This window comes from Stegostoma tigrinum, chromosome 5, assembly GCF_030684315.1.
Source record: "Stegostoma tigrinum isolate sSteTig4 chromosome 5, sSteTig4.hap1, whole genome shotgun sequence".
Taxonomy (NCBI): Eukaryota; Metazoa; Chordata; class Chondrichthyes; order Orectolobiformes; family Stegostomatidae; genus Stegostoma; species Stegostoma tigrinum.
The window spans coordinates 94639886-94659653 of record NC_081358.1 but is presented as its reverse complement, the minus strand read 5'-3'; the positions used below and the strand labels follow the sequence as shown (position 1 = coordinate 94659653).

Sequence of the window (19768 nt, the reverse complement as noted above, 5' to 3'; positions counted from 1 at the left end):
AAATCACTAATTCCGTATGCCGTCTGTGCTGCCAACTCACTTGTTGGAGACAATTCCCCACCTAGGAATGTAGCAACAGGAGTTGGTCATTTAGCCCCTCAGGTTTGTTCCACCATTCAACAAGATCATGTTGACCTGTGGCCAAATATCTGCCATCCTGTGCGTGCAAGACTGCTTCCTGACATCACTCATGAATGGTTTAGCCCTAATTCTCAGACCATGTCCCTAGTTCTATTTTCGACAACTGACGGAAATAGTTTATCTTTATCTACCCTGTCTTTTCCACCTAACAGCTTGAAGGTTTCGATCAGATCACTCCTTAGCCTTCTAAGTTCTAGAGAAAACAGGCTGAATCTTGTATAATCTCCTCTGATGGCTTAACCACCGAAGACCAGGTATCATTCTTGTAAACACAGGTTGTACTCTCACCAAGGCCAATATATCTTTCCTAAGGTATACAGCCCACATCTGCTCACAGTATTCCAAGTGGGGGTCTAACCAGGGTTTTGTATAACTGCAGCATAACTTATGCATCCTTGTAATGCAGTCCTCTAGATAAAACAGCCGACAGTCCATTTTCTGAAGAAGGGTCCAGACCCAAAACGTCGGCTTTCCTGCTCCTCTGATGCTGCTTTGCATGCTGTGTTCATCCAGCTCTACCACCTTGTTATCCCAACATTCCATTGTCTTTCTTAATTATTTTCTGTACCTGATCGTAACATTTAAAAGATCAATGTACCTGAACCCCAAATTCTTTTTGGAAATCCACTGTGTGCAATTTCATACCATTTAGAAAATATCCTTTTCAATTCTTTTTCAGTTCAAAATGGACAACCTCAAACTTGCTTACCTTGAACTCTATCTGCCACAGTCTTACCCATTCAATTAGTCTGACAATAACCTTTGTAATTTTATGATCTCATCCACACTACTTACAATGTTGCTGAATTGACACCAGAATGGCAGATGGAGTACAATGTTGGGAAATGTGAGGTCATCCATTTTGGTAGGAATAACAACGAAATAGACTAATATATCAATTGTAAAAAATTGCAGCATGCTGCGGCGCAGAGACACCTGGGCATCCTTGTGCATGACCCACAATAAAGTTGGTTTTCAGGTGCAGCAGGTGAATAAGGCGGCAAATAGAATACTGGGAGGTTACGCTGCAGCTGTATAGGGTGCTGCTGAGGCCTCACCTGGAGTACTGTACATAGTTTTGGTCTCGTTGCTTGAGAAAGGGTGTACTAGCACTGGAGGAGGTGCAAAGGAGGCTCACTAGGTTGATTCTGGAATTAAGAGGGTTGGGTTATGAGGAAAGATTGAGCAGTCTGAGACTATACTCATTGGAATTTCAGAGAGCAAGAGGGAATCTTACAGAAACATATAAAATTATGAACGGAATAGATAAAATAGAATCAGGCAGGTTGTTTCCACAGGTGGGTGAAATTAGAACTAGGGAGTATAGCCTCAAAATGAGGAGGAGCAGTTGACGAGGAACTTCCTTCACCCAAAGAGTGTGAACCTGTGGAATTCCCTGCTCAGCGAAGCAGTTCAGGCTACCTCTTTGAATGTTTTGAAGGCAAAGGTAGACAGATTTTTGAATAGTAAGGGATTAAGGGTTATGGTGAGTGGACAAATACGTGGAGCTGAGTCGACAAACAAATCAGCTATGATCTTATTCAATGGCAGAGCAGGCTTGATGGGCTAAATGGCCTACTCTGGCTCCTATTTCTTACGTAGTAACAGCTGTGCCACCTGCTTTTATCTCCCTAAATATATAATTGTCTCTCATTCCTGGAGGAAAGACATACTTAAGAGGGCAAAAAGACTCAAGACAGGTGGTGGGCTGCCCAACATTCAGCTCCTCACAACTAACTGATCCGAGTGGTTGGCAGACTGTTTCCAAGACCTAGGACTGGCTTATTCTGTCGGCACCTCTGAGTGCAGTCATCTCCCTTAACATGACTGAGATGGACTGACGACCGTGAAACGTTTGCTTCTTTCATGTCTGCAATAATTGGCAAGGCAAGGCAGAAGAAATTTTAGGACTTTCTCTGACTGAGGGAGCAAAGCGCTAAAAGGCAAGGATACTGTGAGCATCCAAGTAGGCTCAAAGCATGTGTGCATTATAAAAGTGAAAAACCTGGAGGTACAGCCTGTCCAGTCCATAGGCCGGACGTGCTCCCTCAGCACACAGCGGAAGGCGACGACCTAGTGGTATTCTCAATGGATTGTTAATCCAGAGAGGCTGGTAATGTTTCAGCGACCCAGGTTTGAATCCTGCCATGGCAGGTGGTACAATTTCAATTCAATAAAAATCTAGAATTAAACACTCTAGTGATCTGTATGATTCCAATGCTGATTGTTGAAAAACCCATCTCGCTCACTAATGCCCTTTTGGAAAAGAAACTGTTTTCTTTGTGAGGCTGGATGAGCACAGCAGGCCAAGCAGCATCTCAGGAGCACAAAAGCTGACGTTTCGGGCCTAGACCCTTCATCTGATGAAGGGTCTAGGCCCGAAACGTCAGCTTTTGTGCTCCTGAGATGCTGCTTGGCCTGCTGTGCTCATCCAGCCTCACATTTTATTATCTTGGAATTCTCCAGCATCTGCAGTTCCCATTATCTCTGAAACTGTTTTCTCTACCTGGTCTGGCCCATGTGTGACTCCAGACCCACAAAACGTGGCTGATTCTTAACTGCTGGCCGAGCTAGTGACTACCTCAACCCATGTACTTTTAAAAGGAGTGTGCTTGCTGCAGCATTACAATAGTTGCTGATGCAGCACGAAAGATGGATTAGAGATGGAACTCCATAAACGTGAGGTGCATATAGCTGGTGCACCTGGATCACGCCCTGACATGCTATGGCTCGTGTCCAACATGGAGGTCCTGCGGAACAAGTGGCAAGTTAAATTCGTTCTGGTTTCCATATCAAGTTTTATTTATGTGTGACAAGTTTGGTAAGATAGGAAGTTGAATATTGTTGGGATAAATTGGGAGAGTCAACAAGACATTTAACACGTCATAATCCCTGTTACTTGGCAGCTTGCCACTGCCAAGCAAGAAACTCACCATGTCGCTTCTGAAAAGCACAAAAACAGCAACGTTGCTCCTGATGTGGGCCTGACTGGGCTCTTGTCCCGATTCTGGCACACATCTTGCCAGAGCCCATGTTGCTCAGACCTTGATAAGAATCCGCCCAAGTTGTATCACAAACATGGGAATTAGAAATGGATGGTAAACAAAGATCAGAAAATGATCAAAAGCTGGGTTATAAAGAGTATCAAGAACCATTTTAAAGGAAAGAATGAAGAGATTTAGGTATGTAAATCCAGAAATTGGCACTCCCCTGGCTCACAGCTTAGCTTCCAACAATGGGGTGAAGGGAAGGCAAATCAAAAGGAACAGAATATTTATGGCAAGATAAAGTAGTCAGATAGAGTCTGAATTGAACAAGGTATCTTCTGACTGTGTGGGCTTGCTACATTTATAATCTTTATACGTGCTTTTCATTGAAAATACAAGAACAAAAAAAGTTCCACTAAGCACAATCAGACAAAAATTGCAGCAAGTAATTCACCTCCTGACTGCCCAAAGCCTGTCCATCATTTACAAGGCAGAAGTCAGGAGTGTTATGGAATTTTCTCCACTTTCTTGGATGAATGCAGCACCAACAACATTCAAGAAGCTCGATACTATCCAGGGTAAAGCATCTCACTTGATTGGTACACCATCCACCACCTATTCATGGCGGAAAATACCGAAAACCAGAAATAATGGAGAATCGAGGGATGAGTGTAGAAGAGGAACTGTAAAATATTAATGCTTGATAAGAAAAGAGAAATGACTGGATTTAAAGTGCATAAATCCCCTGGACTTGGTGATCAACATTCCAGAGTAATAAAAGAAATGGCTCCAGAGGTAACAGATGTACTGGCGGTCAGCTCTCAAAATTTTACAGATGGTGGCAAATGTACCCTCACAATTTAGGCAAGGATGGCAGCATTCATACAATGTTGGCCAGGATACAAATTTTCTGTCTTTAGTAATAAAGATATGTATCAAAAGCTCTCATCTATTCTGTGCCAGAAGGTTGTAAGCTTGCAATTATTTAACCTCTCAATATTCCTTTCCCTCTGCAATCACAGAATTGTAGGCAAAAATATGGCACTATTTAATCATGAATTTCCTCTTCTCCCCGTGTTAGTTTGTTGATGGCAATATGACCTTAGAGTCAAGTTGTGAGTTCAAACTTACAAAGGACCAGAGCAATGTAATCTAGACTTCACTCTAGTACTGAGTGGTATACTGTCACAGGTGTGGTCTTTCCAAAGTCATAGTAAACCAAGACAGCACTTCTGTACTTAGGTAGAAAAGAATGTACGCTCATGTTCAAAGCTGTAATTTGTTCTTCAACAAATATCACCAAAACAGATAGTTTTGTCACTGATTTTTTGGCCTTTTATTGGAAAAATTGTACACCAATGAAAGCACTTGTGAAGTATGCATGATCATCTCTTTGATACATAGGAGCGGTACGCCATTCAGTTCACCAAGTCTGCTCCACTATTCATTGAGATCATGGGTGATCTCATAATTCTCAACGTGACTCACCTGTTTTTTCCCATAATTGAGGTTTGGATTAGCTTATTTGGCTGCACGGCTGGTTGCAATGCAGAGTAACACCACATCATGGGTGTAATTCCTGCAGTGACTGAGATTACCATGAGGACCTTCCTTCTCAGTCTTTTGTGGAATCAAGGGTTATGGGGATAAGGCAGGAACAGGATACTGATTGTGGATGATCAGCCATGATCATAATGAATGGTGGTGCTGGCTCGAAGGGCCAAATGGCCTACTCCAGCACCCATTGTCTATTGTCCCCTAGTCTGGGGTGTAGTGACCTTCAGGTTAAACTACCACTAGTCATCTCGCTCTCTCACAAGACAACAACTCTATGGTCAAGGACAACTATGGTGTCTTTATTTGATTCCCTTACTGATTAAAAATCTGTTTATCTCAGCCTTGAAAATGCTCACCAACACAGCCTCGACAGTCCTTACCCTCAGAGAAAAAAATATGCTCATCTGTTTTAAAATGGGTAACTCCTTATTCTGAGATTATGGTCGTAGACTTTTCCATAAAGGAAAACAACTTTTCCACAGTTGCTGTATTGGGCCCCTTAACAATCTTATGCTTCAATAAGGCCTTCTTGCATTCTTTTAAATTACAGCGACTACAATCCCCAAACTACACAACAGTGCTCACAATAAAATTCCTCCAAATGGAGATTCAACCTTGTGAATGTTCTTCAACTGGTTCCAAATGCCAGTGTGTTTTTCCTTAGATAACGAACCCAAAACAGTTTGCAGTATTCCAGGTATAGCTTGATTAGTGCTTTGCAGTTTCAGCAAGACATCACTATTTTTATACTTCATTCCCTTGAAATAAAGCTCAACAATCTATTTGTCGTTCCTGTTATCTGCTGAACTTGTTTGCTATCTTTTTGTGAACTGTGCACAAATACCCCCAAATCTCTTTGTGCAGCAGCTTTCTGCAATCTCTCTCCATTTAAATAATATTCAGTGATCTGTAAGAAATTATGGAGTGCAAGTTCAAACCTTACCGTAACATGATGCTAGAAGTACAAAACCCCAACACAAAACATCAGGTGACAACTTACTGGCTGACGTGAGGAGAGAAGAGGCAAGCTTCTGACAGACTTTCTTTGCAGTGTCCTGAGGCCTCTGTCTCAATTGGGAGAAAGACTTCAAAGACTTAAATTTTTGAGGTGGTTTCTGATGCTCTTCCTGCTTGAGTAAACCTTCAAAGTGCACATGAAGAGGTATGTCTGAAAACAAAACAACAAATCAACCTCACCAAAATGCTGATCTGTTACACACCCAATTAGTGCCTAAGAATGTTATTATTTGCACTCAACACATCAACAAGTAGTTGTGATACCAGACAAGCAACTCCGTGCACTGGAGTTCACATTTCAACATTGTGAATAGGGGAAGACTGAATTCAATTAATCTTGGTTATAACAAACTGTCTTAAAATCTGATTGATTGACAAATATCCTTCAGGGATAGGCAACTGCGATCCCCACTTGGTCTGGTCTGCACAAAGCATTCAAGTTTTCTCCTATATTCTGCCTCACTATTATGCTGGTCACTCTCTGGTAAAGAGATGTATGTCTCCAAGCAGCCATTTTCCATGGGCATATCCATTCTCAAAGCTACAGAAGGTGCGAATGATCACATGATTTTATGGCTAAGGGAAGCTGTGTGTCAGATTTGCACAAGATCAGTGAAAATAAAACAGCATTCCCTTCCTTTGAAACACTGTGCTGGGTGGAGACTGAGATGGGGGAGTATCACTGAATATAAGAAAGCCAGAAGAGCTAAATGCAAGTACTTAATCCAATGGCAACTACATACAACATCAAAGGGAATTGTGGAACAAAATTAGTTTTAAATACAAATGTGACAATGAAATACACTCACCTTGCGAAAGTGACAATATAGGGTGATAGCAGGGCTCCATTATAGCCACACGTTCCTGTGGAGACATGCTGGGCTGATCCATAGTCTGTATTAGGGTTTTGGAGCCGCACAAAATACATGCATTAGGCCAGTCACAGCTACATTTGACGCTGAGGGGACGCTGGGCCTGGGCAAAGGGAACACACAGTATATGAGCTTCTCTTGGGTTGTACACACTGCATTAAATCCACTATGAGGAACAATTTAATTACTGCCAATTAGAATTAAGCTTAAATTATCACAACATTTTCCTTTTGTTCTTCTCCTCTTTGAATTAATGAGTTGACACTTGTTAGGGTCTGTTCTCATAGCCAGGGACATATTCTCTGGTATATCACCAGTACGGCCATTTTTGAGATGCAAGTTGAGGGAAACAGTGTCAAGAAGCTTTTCCAACATTTGACATTACAGCTAAAATCTTATCCTATAATTATTAAATGTACTCACAAACACATTAACCAGCAATAATCAGCCATGGGGACTCTGCAAATATCTCTCCAATTAACGCAAGTCAAATCTAGTATTAATATAACTGACATCTAGACTGACATCGCCAAATTCACCATCAATACATGAATGAACGTGGGATCTTTCTTGTCTGTATGCATAATCTCATTCAGCCACTGGATTGAGAAGAATGCCATAATTAGTTTGGGTTTCTTAATGCTTTGCTACAGCTCAGATTTTCTGAGTGAGAAAATAATTTCTCTCAGCCAACTAACTCTCCGTACATTTTCCACTCAAACTTTCATCTTCCTATGGGAAAGAGTTGACACAAGCTTGTGATAATTCCTCAGATGCCAGTCAATTTCTGATTCACCATTCCAATGACCATTTTTCAAGCATGATTTAATTCAGTTGTTGTTGTAACCCAATGATATGCTGAGGAAGGGCTTGGTAGACCAACTGCACATGCATACTCATGCGCACAGTTAATAGAAGTAAGTCCCTGGTATAAAATCAGGAATGAAGATCCCAATGCTCTTTTCCTTCTGTGGCCTGCTGATAATGACTTGTGTTGCAGCCTGGCACCACCAATCGCTTACTCAGCACAGACCAGCAGGGAAATCTGGGATTTTTTGGACAAGTCTCACTGCAATGCCAAACACGAAATATGTTTGCTGAAAAACGGGGGGAATTTATAGCAGTCTCAATCCATGTGACGTTTGATGACCACCAGACAGAGTCACATACCTTTCTACCAAGATAACATGCCAGGTTAGATCTGACCAGCCTCCTCTTCCTGTACCTTCGGACAGGACGAACTCTGGCAGCAACACAACTGTTGTCAGGTGGTGACGAAGGGACAGTAAGACCATCCAATCGCTGCCTTTTACAAAGGATTTCTTCTGTGTCTGAGCTGTCTAGTGAACTGTTGTCCAAAGGACTGGAATGTAGACTGTAATAGTAAATTTAAGGTAAGAGTCAGACAGGAAAATGATGACAGCAACACAAATCAGTTTTGAAAAGAAATGCTATTTTCAAAGTTAAATTGATTTAAGTTTCCAAGTGCTAAGTGTAAACATGAATGCAAGCACCTCTATTCCTTTTTTGGAAAGTCGCAAGACCGATAAAGTCCAAAGTTACACACCTGTTCAGCAGCCCATTTAATTGCCTTGGCGGTGTGCAGACTTTAGGTAGTAGTGAAGAGCTTGAAGGGGAACTACAGGATGGGCTGGAGGGACAGATGAGGTTTCCTAGAGACTGCGTAAGACGAGAACTCTACAACAGAAATTAACATCTGGTTTTGAACTGGCAGTTGTTGCTGAATGACAAAAAACAGTTGCATAGAAGGCTTTTTCACATCAGAAAGAAATGAGAAACAATTATGTTTATGTCAAACTTTTTTCATATGAAATTGTATAGAAATTAATGGCTTTGCTTAAATGGCACATTCTGATTCTGAGGAGCTACACTTTAAAAGTCAGAAACATTTTGCACCACCAAAACTTTAAACTACTGACCACACACCTGTTTATCAATGTTCCGCAGGAGGAGAGATGGACTGCATGGTGAGAGTTCACATTTTTTATTAGTAATTGGGATCTTTACGTCAGTAGATGAGGGATTGGAGCATGCGTCAGGGCCTTGCGAGCTGACTGCTGAAGTGGCTGTCACCAATCGGCACTGGTGCTTCATCAGATCTTCTGGCAACTGAGCCTCACCAAGAACAACTGGGCCCTAAAGGGGAAAAAGACAAATTCAATCAAATCTTTACATACAGGTCTCTTTAAACAGAATGTGCATACAGCAATTAAACAAGCTTTTTAATTCTTAAAGATATCATCCTGCCAGTTTCATAGAGTTATACAGCATGTAAACAGTCCAACCAACCCATGCTAAGCACAATCCCAAATTAAACTAGTCCCACCTGCCTGCTCCTAGCCCAAATCCCTCCAAATTTTTCCTATTCATGTATCCAAAAATCTTTTAAATGTTGTAACTGTACCCATATTGACCGTTTCATCAAGAAGTTCATTCCACACACACACGACACTCTTGTGTAAAAAAAAAAGTGCCTCCTGTCTTTGAATCTCTATTCTCTGACCTTAAAAATATGCCCCCTAACCTTGAAATTCCACGTTAGGGAAAAGACAACTACCATTAACTCTAGGTATACCTCCCAATATTTTATAAACTTCTATCATGTCACCTCTCAACCTTCTATGTCCCAGTGAAAAAAATATCCCAGCCTATTCAGCCTTTCCTGATAACTCAAATCTTCCATACCTGACAACATCTTGGTAAATCTCTTCTGAACCCTCTCCACCTTGATAAGATTCTTTCTATAACAGGGCGACCAGAACTGGACACAGTATTCCAGAAGAGATCTCACCAATATTCGGTACAACCTCAACATAATGTTCCAACTCCTTTACTCAAAGGACTAAGCAATGAAGACAAACATGCCAAGTGCCTTTTTAACCATCCCGTTTATAATCATCTAGCAAGCAACAATTTGATTGGAGATAGTCAGCATGGACTCGTCAAGGGCAGGTTGTGTCTCACAAACCTCAGTGAGTTTTTGAGAAGGTGACCAAGCATGTGGATGAAGGTAGGGCAGTTGACGTGGTGTACATGGACTTCAGTAAAGCATTTGATAAGGTTTCACATGGTAGGCTATTGGAGAAAATACAGAGGCACAGGATTGAGGGAGATTTAGCAGTTTGAATTAGAAACTGGCTTTCTGTAAGAAGGCAACGAGTGGTGGTTGATGGAAAATATTCAGCCTGGAGTTCGGTTTCTAGTGGTGTGCCTCAAGGATCTGTTTTGGGACCACTGCTGTTTGTCATTTTTATAAATGACTTGGACGCAAGCATATTTGGATGGGTTAGTAAGTTTGCAGATGACACTAAAGTCGGTGGAGTGGTGGACAGTGTGGATGAATGTTGCAGGTTGCAGGGAGACTTGGATAAACTGCAGAATTGGGCCGAAAGGTGGCAAATGGAGTTTAATACAGATAAATGTGAGGCGATTCACTTTGGGAGGAATAATAGGAAGGCAGAATACCGGGTCAATGCAAAGTGTGGATGTGCAAAGGGATCTTGGTGTCCATGTACATAGATCACTGAAAGTTGCCACCCAGGTTGATAGTGCTGTTAAGAAAGTGTATGGTGTTTTAGGTTTTATTGGTAGAGGAATTGAGTTCTGGAGTCGTGATGTCATGCTGCAACTGTACAAAACGCTAGTGCGGCCTCACTTGGAATACTGTGTACAGTTCTGGTCGCCCCATTACAGGAAGGATGTGGAAGCATTGGAAAAGGTGCAGAGGAGATTTACCAGGATGTTGCCTGGTCTGGAGCGCAGGCCCTATGAAGAAAGGCTGAGGGACTTGGGTCTGTTCTCACTGGAGAGAAGGAGGGTAAGAGAGGATTTAATAGAGTTGTACAAGATGATCATAGGATTAGATACGGTGGACAGTGAGAGTCTTTTTCCGAGGATGATGACTTCAGCTTGTACAAGGGGGCATAGCTACAAATTGAGAGGTGATAGATTTAAGACAGATGTCAGAGGCAGGTTCTTTACTCAGAGAGTGGTAAGGGTGTGGAATGCCCTGCCTGCCAGTGTAGTTAACTCAGCCACATTAGGGATATTTAAACAGTCCTTGGATAAGCATATGGATAATGATGGGATAGTGTAGGGGGATGGGCTTAGATTAGTTCACAGGTCGGCGCAACATCAAGGGTTGAAGAGCCTGTTCTGCGCTCAATTGTTCTATGTTCTATGTCTATATGTGGTGCAAACTTTTAAAGAATTATGTATCTGCACCCTTAGGGCCCTCTGTCCTACAACACTAACCAAGGCCCTATCATTAATTGTATAATCCCTACCCTTGTTTGTTGTACCAAAGTGCAATACCTCGCATTTATCCAGGTTGAACGCCATCCGATACTTCTTAGTCCATTGAGCCACTTGATCAAGATTCCTTTGTAATCTTAGAAAACCTTCTTCAATGTCTACAATGCCACCCATTTTGGTGTTATCTGTAAACTTACTATCCATGCCTTCTATAACCTCATCCAAATTATTTATATAAATGACAAACAAAACAAAACCGATTCCAGTCTGAAATGCAACCCTCCACCATTACTCTCTGTCTCCTGTTGTTATGCTAATTATGTATCCAATTGGCACCCTCACCCTAAATCCCATGTAACCTAACTTTACAAACTAGTCAACCATATGGAACATTCTCAAAGGCTTTAACTAAAATCCAAATAAACAACATCTACTGCTCCGCCATCAACCTTTTTGGTAACTTCCTCCAAAAACTCAAGTTTGAGAGACATGATCTTCCTCACACAAAACCATGCGGACACTCCCTAATCAATGCTTTGCCTCTCTAAATGTCCATAAATCCCATCTTTTATAATCACCTCCAACAATTTACCCACAACTGAACTCAGACTCACAGGTCTGCAGTTCCCTTGTTTCTCTTAAAACCTTTCTTAAACAAAGGTACATTAGCCACCTCGAGTCATCAGGCATCACCCATAGTTATAGATGATGCAAATATTTCTGCAAGGGGTCTCATAAATTCCTCCCTTACTTCCCACAATGTTCTGGGATACATCAGATCATAAAACATTGATGCAGAGATAGGCCGTACAGCCCACTGTGTCTGCTCTGTCATAGCTGATCTGATAATTCTCATCTCCACTTTCCTGCTTTCTCCCCTAATGATTAATTCCTAATGATTAAAAATCTAAGTATTTTCAAGGTTGAGATACAATGACTTCACCTCAACAACACTCCAACAAAGAACTCGACTGATTCATAGCCCTCTGAGCAATAGAATTCCTTCTCATCTGTCATAACTGTACAGTACCTTATTCTGAGATGATGTCCTCTGGTCCTGGACTCTCCCGGAAAGAGAAACAACCTGTCATGTACTCAAAGAATCTTGCATGTCTCACTAAGTTCTACACAAGTTTAAGAATCATTCTGCCTTAGTAACTTTCATTACCTCCCTGGCCACTTGTAGTTGCTGGCTCCTTGGCACACAAGGCATCCAAGATGTTAGCCAGCTTATTTTTGGTTATCAACCAACCAGTCCCTGCCATCACTGCAAACAACTTAAACAAAATTATAGTTTCTACTGCCAGTGTTAAGGCTCAGGTGAGGTTTGCTGATATATATAGAGTAGATTTAAGATTTATACAGGAACAGTTAAGCTACTGTGTCTGAGGAATTGCACTTTCAGGAAGTGAACAGAGATCAAACATGCTGGTCAACTAATATGCGCTGTCTTCATTTACAGACCTTTTTTTGTCTGGATTATTGTCTTCAACTTTCCTCAACACTAACGTTAGCCTGACTGATCACTCATGTTGGGTTTACTTTTTCACTTGCTGTTGAACAGGGTCATAACATTTACGGTTCATGTGAAAGAAATTTGAAATTCCAGCTGAATTTAGCATGTTCATATTCTCCATCTGATAAAAAATCAACAACTTCTACCTGCAATTGTCTTTGTCCAGCGTCAGATAACTTGCTGGTGAAGCATCACCTACACCATGGCTATCTTTAGACTTAACTATTTTCATTTGCTAGCTATCCCTCCATTAGCTACTCCTCAATTTTTTAAACTTTATAAACATAAGCCTTTTCAAAACTCTACTGTCACATCCTAACTAGTACCATGTTCCATTTGTCCATCAGCTCTGTATTGCAATGGCATGCATTTCAACTGCACTTCAGACTTACTCCCACCTTCATGTCTAAATTCGACCACTTGCACCACCTTGTCCTTGTTACCCTCCCAAATCGTATATAAAAGTCTTTCAGTAGTACATGTTTCCCCAGCTTTGGCATCAAGTGCATCTACCCTCTTATTTCAACTTACCACCAGATACCAGGTCTTCAATTTCTCTGGATAATATGCTCTGAATTTCTTTTTCCTCCAATGATAGAGTCATAGAATTATACAGTACCCAGAGGTCCTTTGGCCCACCGAATCCGCACTGATAAAAAAAACCTAATGCAAATCGATGCTATTCCAACTTTCTGACACTGGACCCTTTGCCTTGAATGTTGCAGTATTTCAAGTGCTCAACCAATTATTCTTTAAAGGTTTTCTGTCCCAACTAACCTCCCAGGCAACACATTCCAGACCCCATCATCTTGCGTGAGCAAAGGATTTTCCTCAAATCCCATCTAAACCTTCTGCCTTTGTGCACCCCCTTGTTTCTGACTGCTTTCTACCTATCTTGACATTGCCCCTCATAATCTTATACACCACAGAGGTCCTCTCTCAGCCTTTTATCATAGAATTATTATCATAGAATCCCCACAGTGTGGAAACAGGCCCTTCGGCCCAAGATGTCCACACTGACCCTTGGAGCATCTCACCCAGACCCACCCCCCCATAACCCACCTAATCAACAGACCCCAGAACACTACAGGAAATTTAGTTCAGCCAATCCACATAACCTGCACATGTTTGGACTGGTGGACAAAACCAGAGGACCCAGAGGAAATTTTGGGGAGACTGAGCAAACTCCAGACAGTTGCCCAAGGGTGGAATTGAACCCAGCTCGCTGGTGCTATGAGGCAGCAGTGCTAACCACTGAGCCACTGTGTCATTTCTGGATCAATTTCCCTTGTTACGTTTCTTTCTACTCTAAAAAGACACAACTCAACCTAATCCACTTTCTCTTCATATCTACATTGCTCTATCCCAGACGATATCCTGGTGAACTGCCTCGGCAACCCCCAACAGCAATCATATCCTTCCTGTAGTGTGGTAATCAGATGTGCACATAGTACTCCAACTGTGGCCTATGAAAAGTTTTGTACAACTTCAATATAACGTCCCTGCTCTTATGCATCTATGCCACAACTAATAAGGCAAGTGTCTCAAATGCCATCTCAAACTAGTCTTTAACCTGTCATGCTATATTCAGGGAAAGTAAGAATTGACGATGCTCGAGTCAGAGATAACACAGTGTGGAGGCGGAGGAACATAGCAGACCAGGCAGCGTTATAGGAGCAGGAAAGCTGATGTTTTGGGTCAGGAACCTCCTTCACAAATGAGTCATTTCTGAAGAAGAGTCCCGACCTGAAATGTCAGCTTTCCTGCTCCTCTGATGCTGCCTGACCTGCTGTGTTCCAGCACCTCCACACTGTGTTATGCTGAATTCAGGGATCTGAGGACAAGCATCCCAAGATTCTTCTGTTCCTCTGAGTTTTCTATCACTTTTTGTCTCGTTTCTTCCTCCAAAATGCATCACCTCACACTCATCAAGGTTAGGTTCCATCTGCACTGATCTGCCCATCTGACCTATCAGTCTATATCCTCCTGTAACCCAAATCCTCCCTTCCTCACTGTCAAGCATCCATCTTTGTGGCAACTACAAACATACTTATCATCCACCAACAGTTTTTTCTATATCTGTATATAAATTCACCTTCTTTATCAGGGGGATCTTTCAAAGGCTTTGGTGAAATCCATATACACTACATCAACTGCACGACTCTCATTTACAGTCCTGATCAGTTCCTTGAAAAATCCAACCTAATTTGTGAGGTATGATCTCCCTCTCACAAAGCCATGCTGACTATCACTGATCAAACTTTTCCTCTCCAATCGGATATTAATTCTCTCCTTTAGAGTTATCTCCAGTTGTAATGTTTAGGGTCTGTAATTCCGTGCTTTATCTCTATATACATTCTTGAGAAGTGGAACCACATTAACTTCCTTCCAGTTCTCCAAGAGAGGAATTAAAATTTGGATAATTTTCACCCTTCATCTCAGATACAACTCATCAAGACCTGGGGTTCTGTCTACTTTGAAGCTTTCAAAACCTCCACAACCTCCTCACTGCTTGTGACAAACTCCCCAAGAACCTCACAGCCCCTCTTCCGAGATTCTGTACCTACGTCCTCTTTCTCCAAAATGAAGACAAATGTAAAGTGCTTGTTTAACATCCTACCAATGTCTTCTGGCTCCACACCCAAATTGCCTCCTTGGTGCGTAATTGGCTCTACTCTTTCCCTGGTCATTCTCTTTTCCTTGTTATACTTAGAGAATATCTTGGGATGCTCCGTGATTTTATCTACTAGGGTTTTCACTTGCCCCATCTTTGCTCTCCTGATAGCTTTAAGTTTCCCATGACACTTTCTAAACTCCACTCTGGCGTCCATTGATTTTCTCCCTTAATACCTTTTAAAAGCCTCTCTTTTCTCCTTATCCTGAATATTCCTTGACACCCAGGGATCTCTGGGCTTCTTGCTTCCCAATGGGATTCCCCAACTCTACAACACAACTATTCTGCTGCAGATTTACCTACAGGTAGCTATTCCAAGTTTACTTTGGCTAGATCCTGTCATACTTTCATAAAATGTGCCTTCCCTCAAACCAAAACCAATTTTCGCTGGCTGTCTTTCCTTTTCCATAACAAAACCTATGGTGTTGTGGCACTATTACTTGAATGATCTCCCACCTTGAACAGCTGTTCAAATTTGTTCACCAGAATTTGGTCCAGCACTGTGCCATCCCTTGTTGGACCTTCTAGATGTTTACATAAAACATCTCCTGAATACATTTCAGGAAATTCACCCCTTTACACTATCTATCCCAATTAATTTTGTTAAGTTTTAATCACCGAGTATTATTATTCTACGATTGTTTTAACACATCTCAGCAAATTGTCTCCATATCTGGTCCTTCATAGCCCTCTGGCTGTCAGAGCTATATTATACATGCCCAACAGTGTGACTACCTACTTTATATAGAGCTTTACCCACAAATCCTCAGTTGAAGACCTTTCCATGATATCATGCTTCTTTACTGCAGGTACAGACTCCTTAATTAATAATGCAACATCAACTCTTCTTTTACACCCTCTTGCTGATCATAGACTGACAGAAAAAAAGCATCCCTATGGCCCATCGAGCCTGTACTGCCAAAACTATGCTAAATATACACAGTATAATAAAATGTGAGGCTGGATGAACACAGCAGGCCCAGCAGCATCTCAGGAGCACAAAAGCTGACGTTTCAGGCCTAGACCCTTCACCAGAGAGAAGGGTCTAGGCCCGAAACGTCAGCTTTTGTGCTCCCGAGATGCTGCTGGGCCTGCTGTGTTCATCCAGCCTCACATTTTATTATCTTGGATTCTCCAGTATCTGCAGTTCCCATTATCACTAAATATACACAGGTTCCACTTTCCAGCACTTTGTTCATAGCCTTGAATATGGCATTTCAAATATTCATCCAAGTACATTGAGAAGTTGTGAGGTTACCTCCCTTTATCATCCTCACAACCAGTGCATTCCAGACCCCAACCAATCTCTGGATGAAAAGAAGTTTCCTCAACTTCCCTCTAATCCACTAGCTTTCACCTTAAAATTGCGTATTGTAACTCCATTACTGACCTTTCAACTGGGGTGACAGCTGCTTTTGGTCCCCCCCCCGAAGATACCCTGGAATTCTGAGTTGCCACTCCTCCCCTCACTCAACCATGTCTCTTGGGATTGCAACATTGTTGCTACTGCCATATAAATCATCTACTTAACTATTCGTCCTACCCATAAGACTGACTACAATAATGAGATAAGGAAAACGTCGATCATTGCATTCACATTTTTTAGTCAAGATAATCTTATTCTATTAGTTAGAATCATTGGGAAACATGCCAGTTGACTGGAATGGCAGAAAAAAAACCAACTTGCCAAGGAAGTTCAGAGATATAAGAAAAATGTTCCCAACTTGGCACACCAAGTCGCTCATGTACTCAAAATAAAGATACACACCTTCACATTACTCCACAACCTTACTTTCTAAGGAAAAAGTGATTTTCTTCAGGGTTTTGGTAAGACAGCAGACAAAAAAGAATTACTTCAAGAATTGTGAAATGAAGATGTAAGCCCGTTTGTCTTCTCAAAGCTCAAGATACAACATTTTACTCAGTGAAATTTATTACTCAGAATCTACTAAGGAACAATGTGCTATTTGCATGGGATTGGTGAGTGACATCAGTGAAGCTAATCTAACATCTCATCAGAATGTCACCTCACAACTAACGAAATGCTCTGATGTATATATCTCTGTTGATTAACAATGCAAGAAAAGGAGTCTGGAACAGAAAAGGAGAGCTTTGCATAGCTTTCACTGCCCTACCAAAGACCTTTTACACCATCAGAAGAAAACAAAGCTTCAGAAAACATTCCACTGACTTCCAGGTCCAGGAAAATGTGTCACTAACCTGTGACTTAAATAAATGTGTAACAACCCTTTGTAATGAATAAACAAGGCTGTTTGATGGTGCCAAATATCTTCACTATCTCCTTCAACTTGATCAATGGAACTCATTCATGACCAACTTGCAGAATTTCAACTTTATTAGAAGTGTTTCAAACTCAACAGATTTGCATCCAAGACCAAGCCAACTATCTAAGCATAGTGAGTTATAATACACTGATGCTTGTTCAATTGTGGCATAGAACTTTCCACTATCCCAGCCAAACTGTTCCAGTACAGCTACAACATTAGCATCTACGCGAAAATGCAGGAAATTGCCGAGTTATGTTCTCTCCACTAAAAGCACGATGTTAAATCTAACCTGGTTAATTGCTGTTCTACCAGTCTACTCTTAATCAAAAGCAAGGAAGACATCCTGAACAGGGAAATGAAGCAGGACTTACTGAACAAAGATAACAAAGTGTAGAGCTGGATGAACACAGCAGGCCGAGCAGCATCTCAGGAGCAAAAAAGTTGACGTTTCGGGCCTAGACCCTTCATCAGAGGGTCTTACTTAACAAAGACCTGCTTATTAACTCTCAGCTTGAGTTCTGGCCCATTTGGCTTCTGGCCAGGTTCCAATACAAACAAAAGATGTGAATTCAAGAGGGGAGATGAAAACAATTGTCTTAATTACAAAGGTAGTATTTGTTGGAGTGCAGCACCAAACAGCCTTAGGAAAACTGAAGTCAATGTGCAATGAAGGGATAACTCCTGATGGTTGGAGTGATATCTGATATAAAGGATATAGTTGAGGTTTTTGGAGGTCTGTTACAGGCGTTGTTGAGGGTAATGTCTTAGGCCCAACTACCTACAGCTGCTTTATCAATATTCTTCTCTCCATCATAAAGTCAGAATTGGGAATGTTTGCTGACAACTGCACAATGTTCAGCACAAGTGCCAGGCAATGATCATCTGCAAACAGAAAGAATCCAACCACTTCCCCTTGATGTTTAATGGGATTGCTGTCACTGATTCCCCACTATGAACAATCTAGTGCCCAGAAACAGAGCTAGAACAGCCGGACAAATACTACGGTTACAAGTGCAAGTCAAAGCCCAGGAATTCTGTCGTGAATAACTTGATGAATGATTGCTCTAAGCCTCTCCACAATACTCAAAGGTATGAGTTAGAAGTGTAATAGAATACTCTTCACTTGCCTGGAGAATTTTCACGAATGAACTCTATACAGAATACTCAAATATCAAATGGAAAAATAGACCAACAAACTCCAGCACCCACATTTAAGTCAATTCCTCCAGCATTGCGATCATGTTTGTGCTGGTCTATGAGACCAGCAATATAGAGACCCAGTAATGGTCTGGGAATATGGCTTCAAAAGCCACCATAGCTGAGAGTAGAATTTGAATTCAATAAAAATCTGGAATTAAGATTCTAATGATGACTATGAAACCAATGTTAACTGTCAGAAAAATTCATCTGGTTCATGAAAGTCCTTGAGGGAAGGTGAGTGCCATTTTTACCCTGCCTGCCTCTGTGTGACTCCAGATCCACAGTAATGCAGTGGATGCTTAACTGTCCTCAAGCTAATTAAAAAAAGCAATAAATGGCTGCCTAGCTCTGTGCTGCGAGTGAAAAACCACTTCACTGGTCTAGACACTATACCTGAAGGCAAAATAGTTGGTTTCTGGAGCAACATACTTTCACAACTTAAGGATGGCAGCTGATCAGAAAAAGGAGAAATGTTGTAAGAACAGGCCAAAGACTTCATTGAGAAAGGGACAAAATTACGTTGGTGTGTGGGTGGAACCTGTCACAAATCATGCCACATCATGGTTTCTCATTCGATACAAGGTGCAACATTTTCAGAACTGACCCAATAAACTCTGATGTGGAGTAGTTCCAAGAATGGAAGTAGGGACAGCAGGACTCTGACCCAAGAATCTTGTCTCCTTATCTCAGGGTAATTTGTGTCTTTTCTACCCCAAATACTTGTGGGCTTCAAGACTGGCTTGCCAAGTAACTTGAAGATACACATATCATGAAGCCTTGAAGATATCGCCCTTACTTCAAGGGACTGATGATGCCAATAATGGCTTCTTCCACAACTCTAAATATTGGTTGCATTTAAAAGATTCTACCTCTACAAAGCCGGACTTCTTCAATAAAAATCAAATACCAAATCAATGGGTGTATTATCCATAAGATGCACACGTGCTGTGTATAAAATTTCTCTGCATCTTTGCACAATTCCCGTTCAGCGCTAACAACATTCAAATTTGGTAACAAAAGCAAAACTAAGGAAGATAAATTTTATGTCATAAAAATACTAGTGGTTGTAGAATCACAGAGCTGTCTGTCACTTGCTGCTTATCCTATTTGGCATGCAAGTAATCCTTTTTGTTAGCTTCACCAGGTTGACATCTCAATTTTAGGTACACCTGGTGCTAATCCTAGCATGGTACCAATTGTCTTCACTGAACCAGGGTTGATGGTAATGGCAGAGTGGGGAA

The 19768-nt window shown here is 41.4% G+C and overlaps 1 protein-coding gene across 1 annotated transcript in view; it reads right to left on the bottom strand.

Annotated features, from left to right (window-relative positions):
* LOC125451781 (KAT8 regulatory NSL complex subunit 1-like) overlaps positions 1–19768 on the bottom strand; it is a 128375-nt gene that overhangs the window by 17390 nt on the left and 91217 nt on the right. Inside the window, exons 3-7 of the mRNA XM_048529345.2 lie at positions 8522–8731; positions 8142–8272; positions 7745–7949; positions 6512–6677; positions 5686–5853 (exon numbers count right to left, since the gene is read on the bottom strand). Of these exons, the coding sequence (XP_048385302.1) occupies positions 5686–5853; positions 6512–6677; positions 7745–7949; positions 8142–8272; positions 8522–8731 (880 nt within the window). The remainder of the gene's footprint in view (positions 1–5685; positions 5854–6511; positions 6678–7744; positions 7950–8141; positions 8273–8521; positions 8732–19768) is intronic.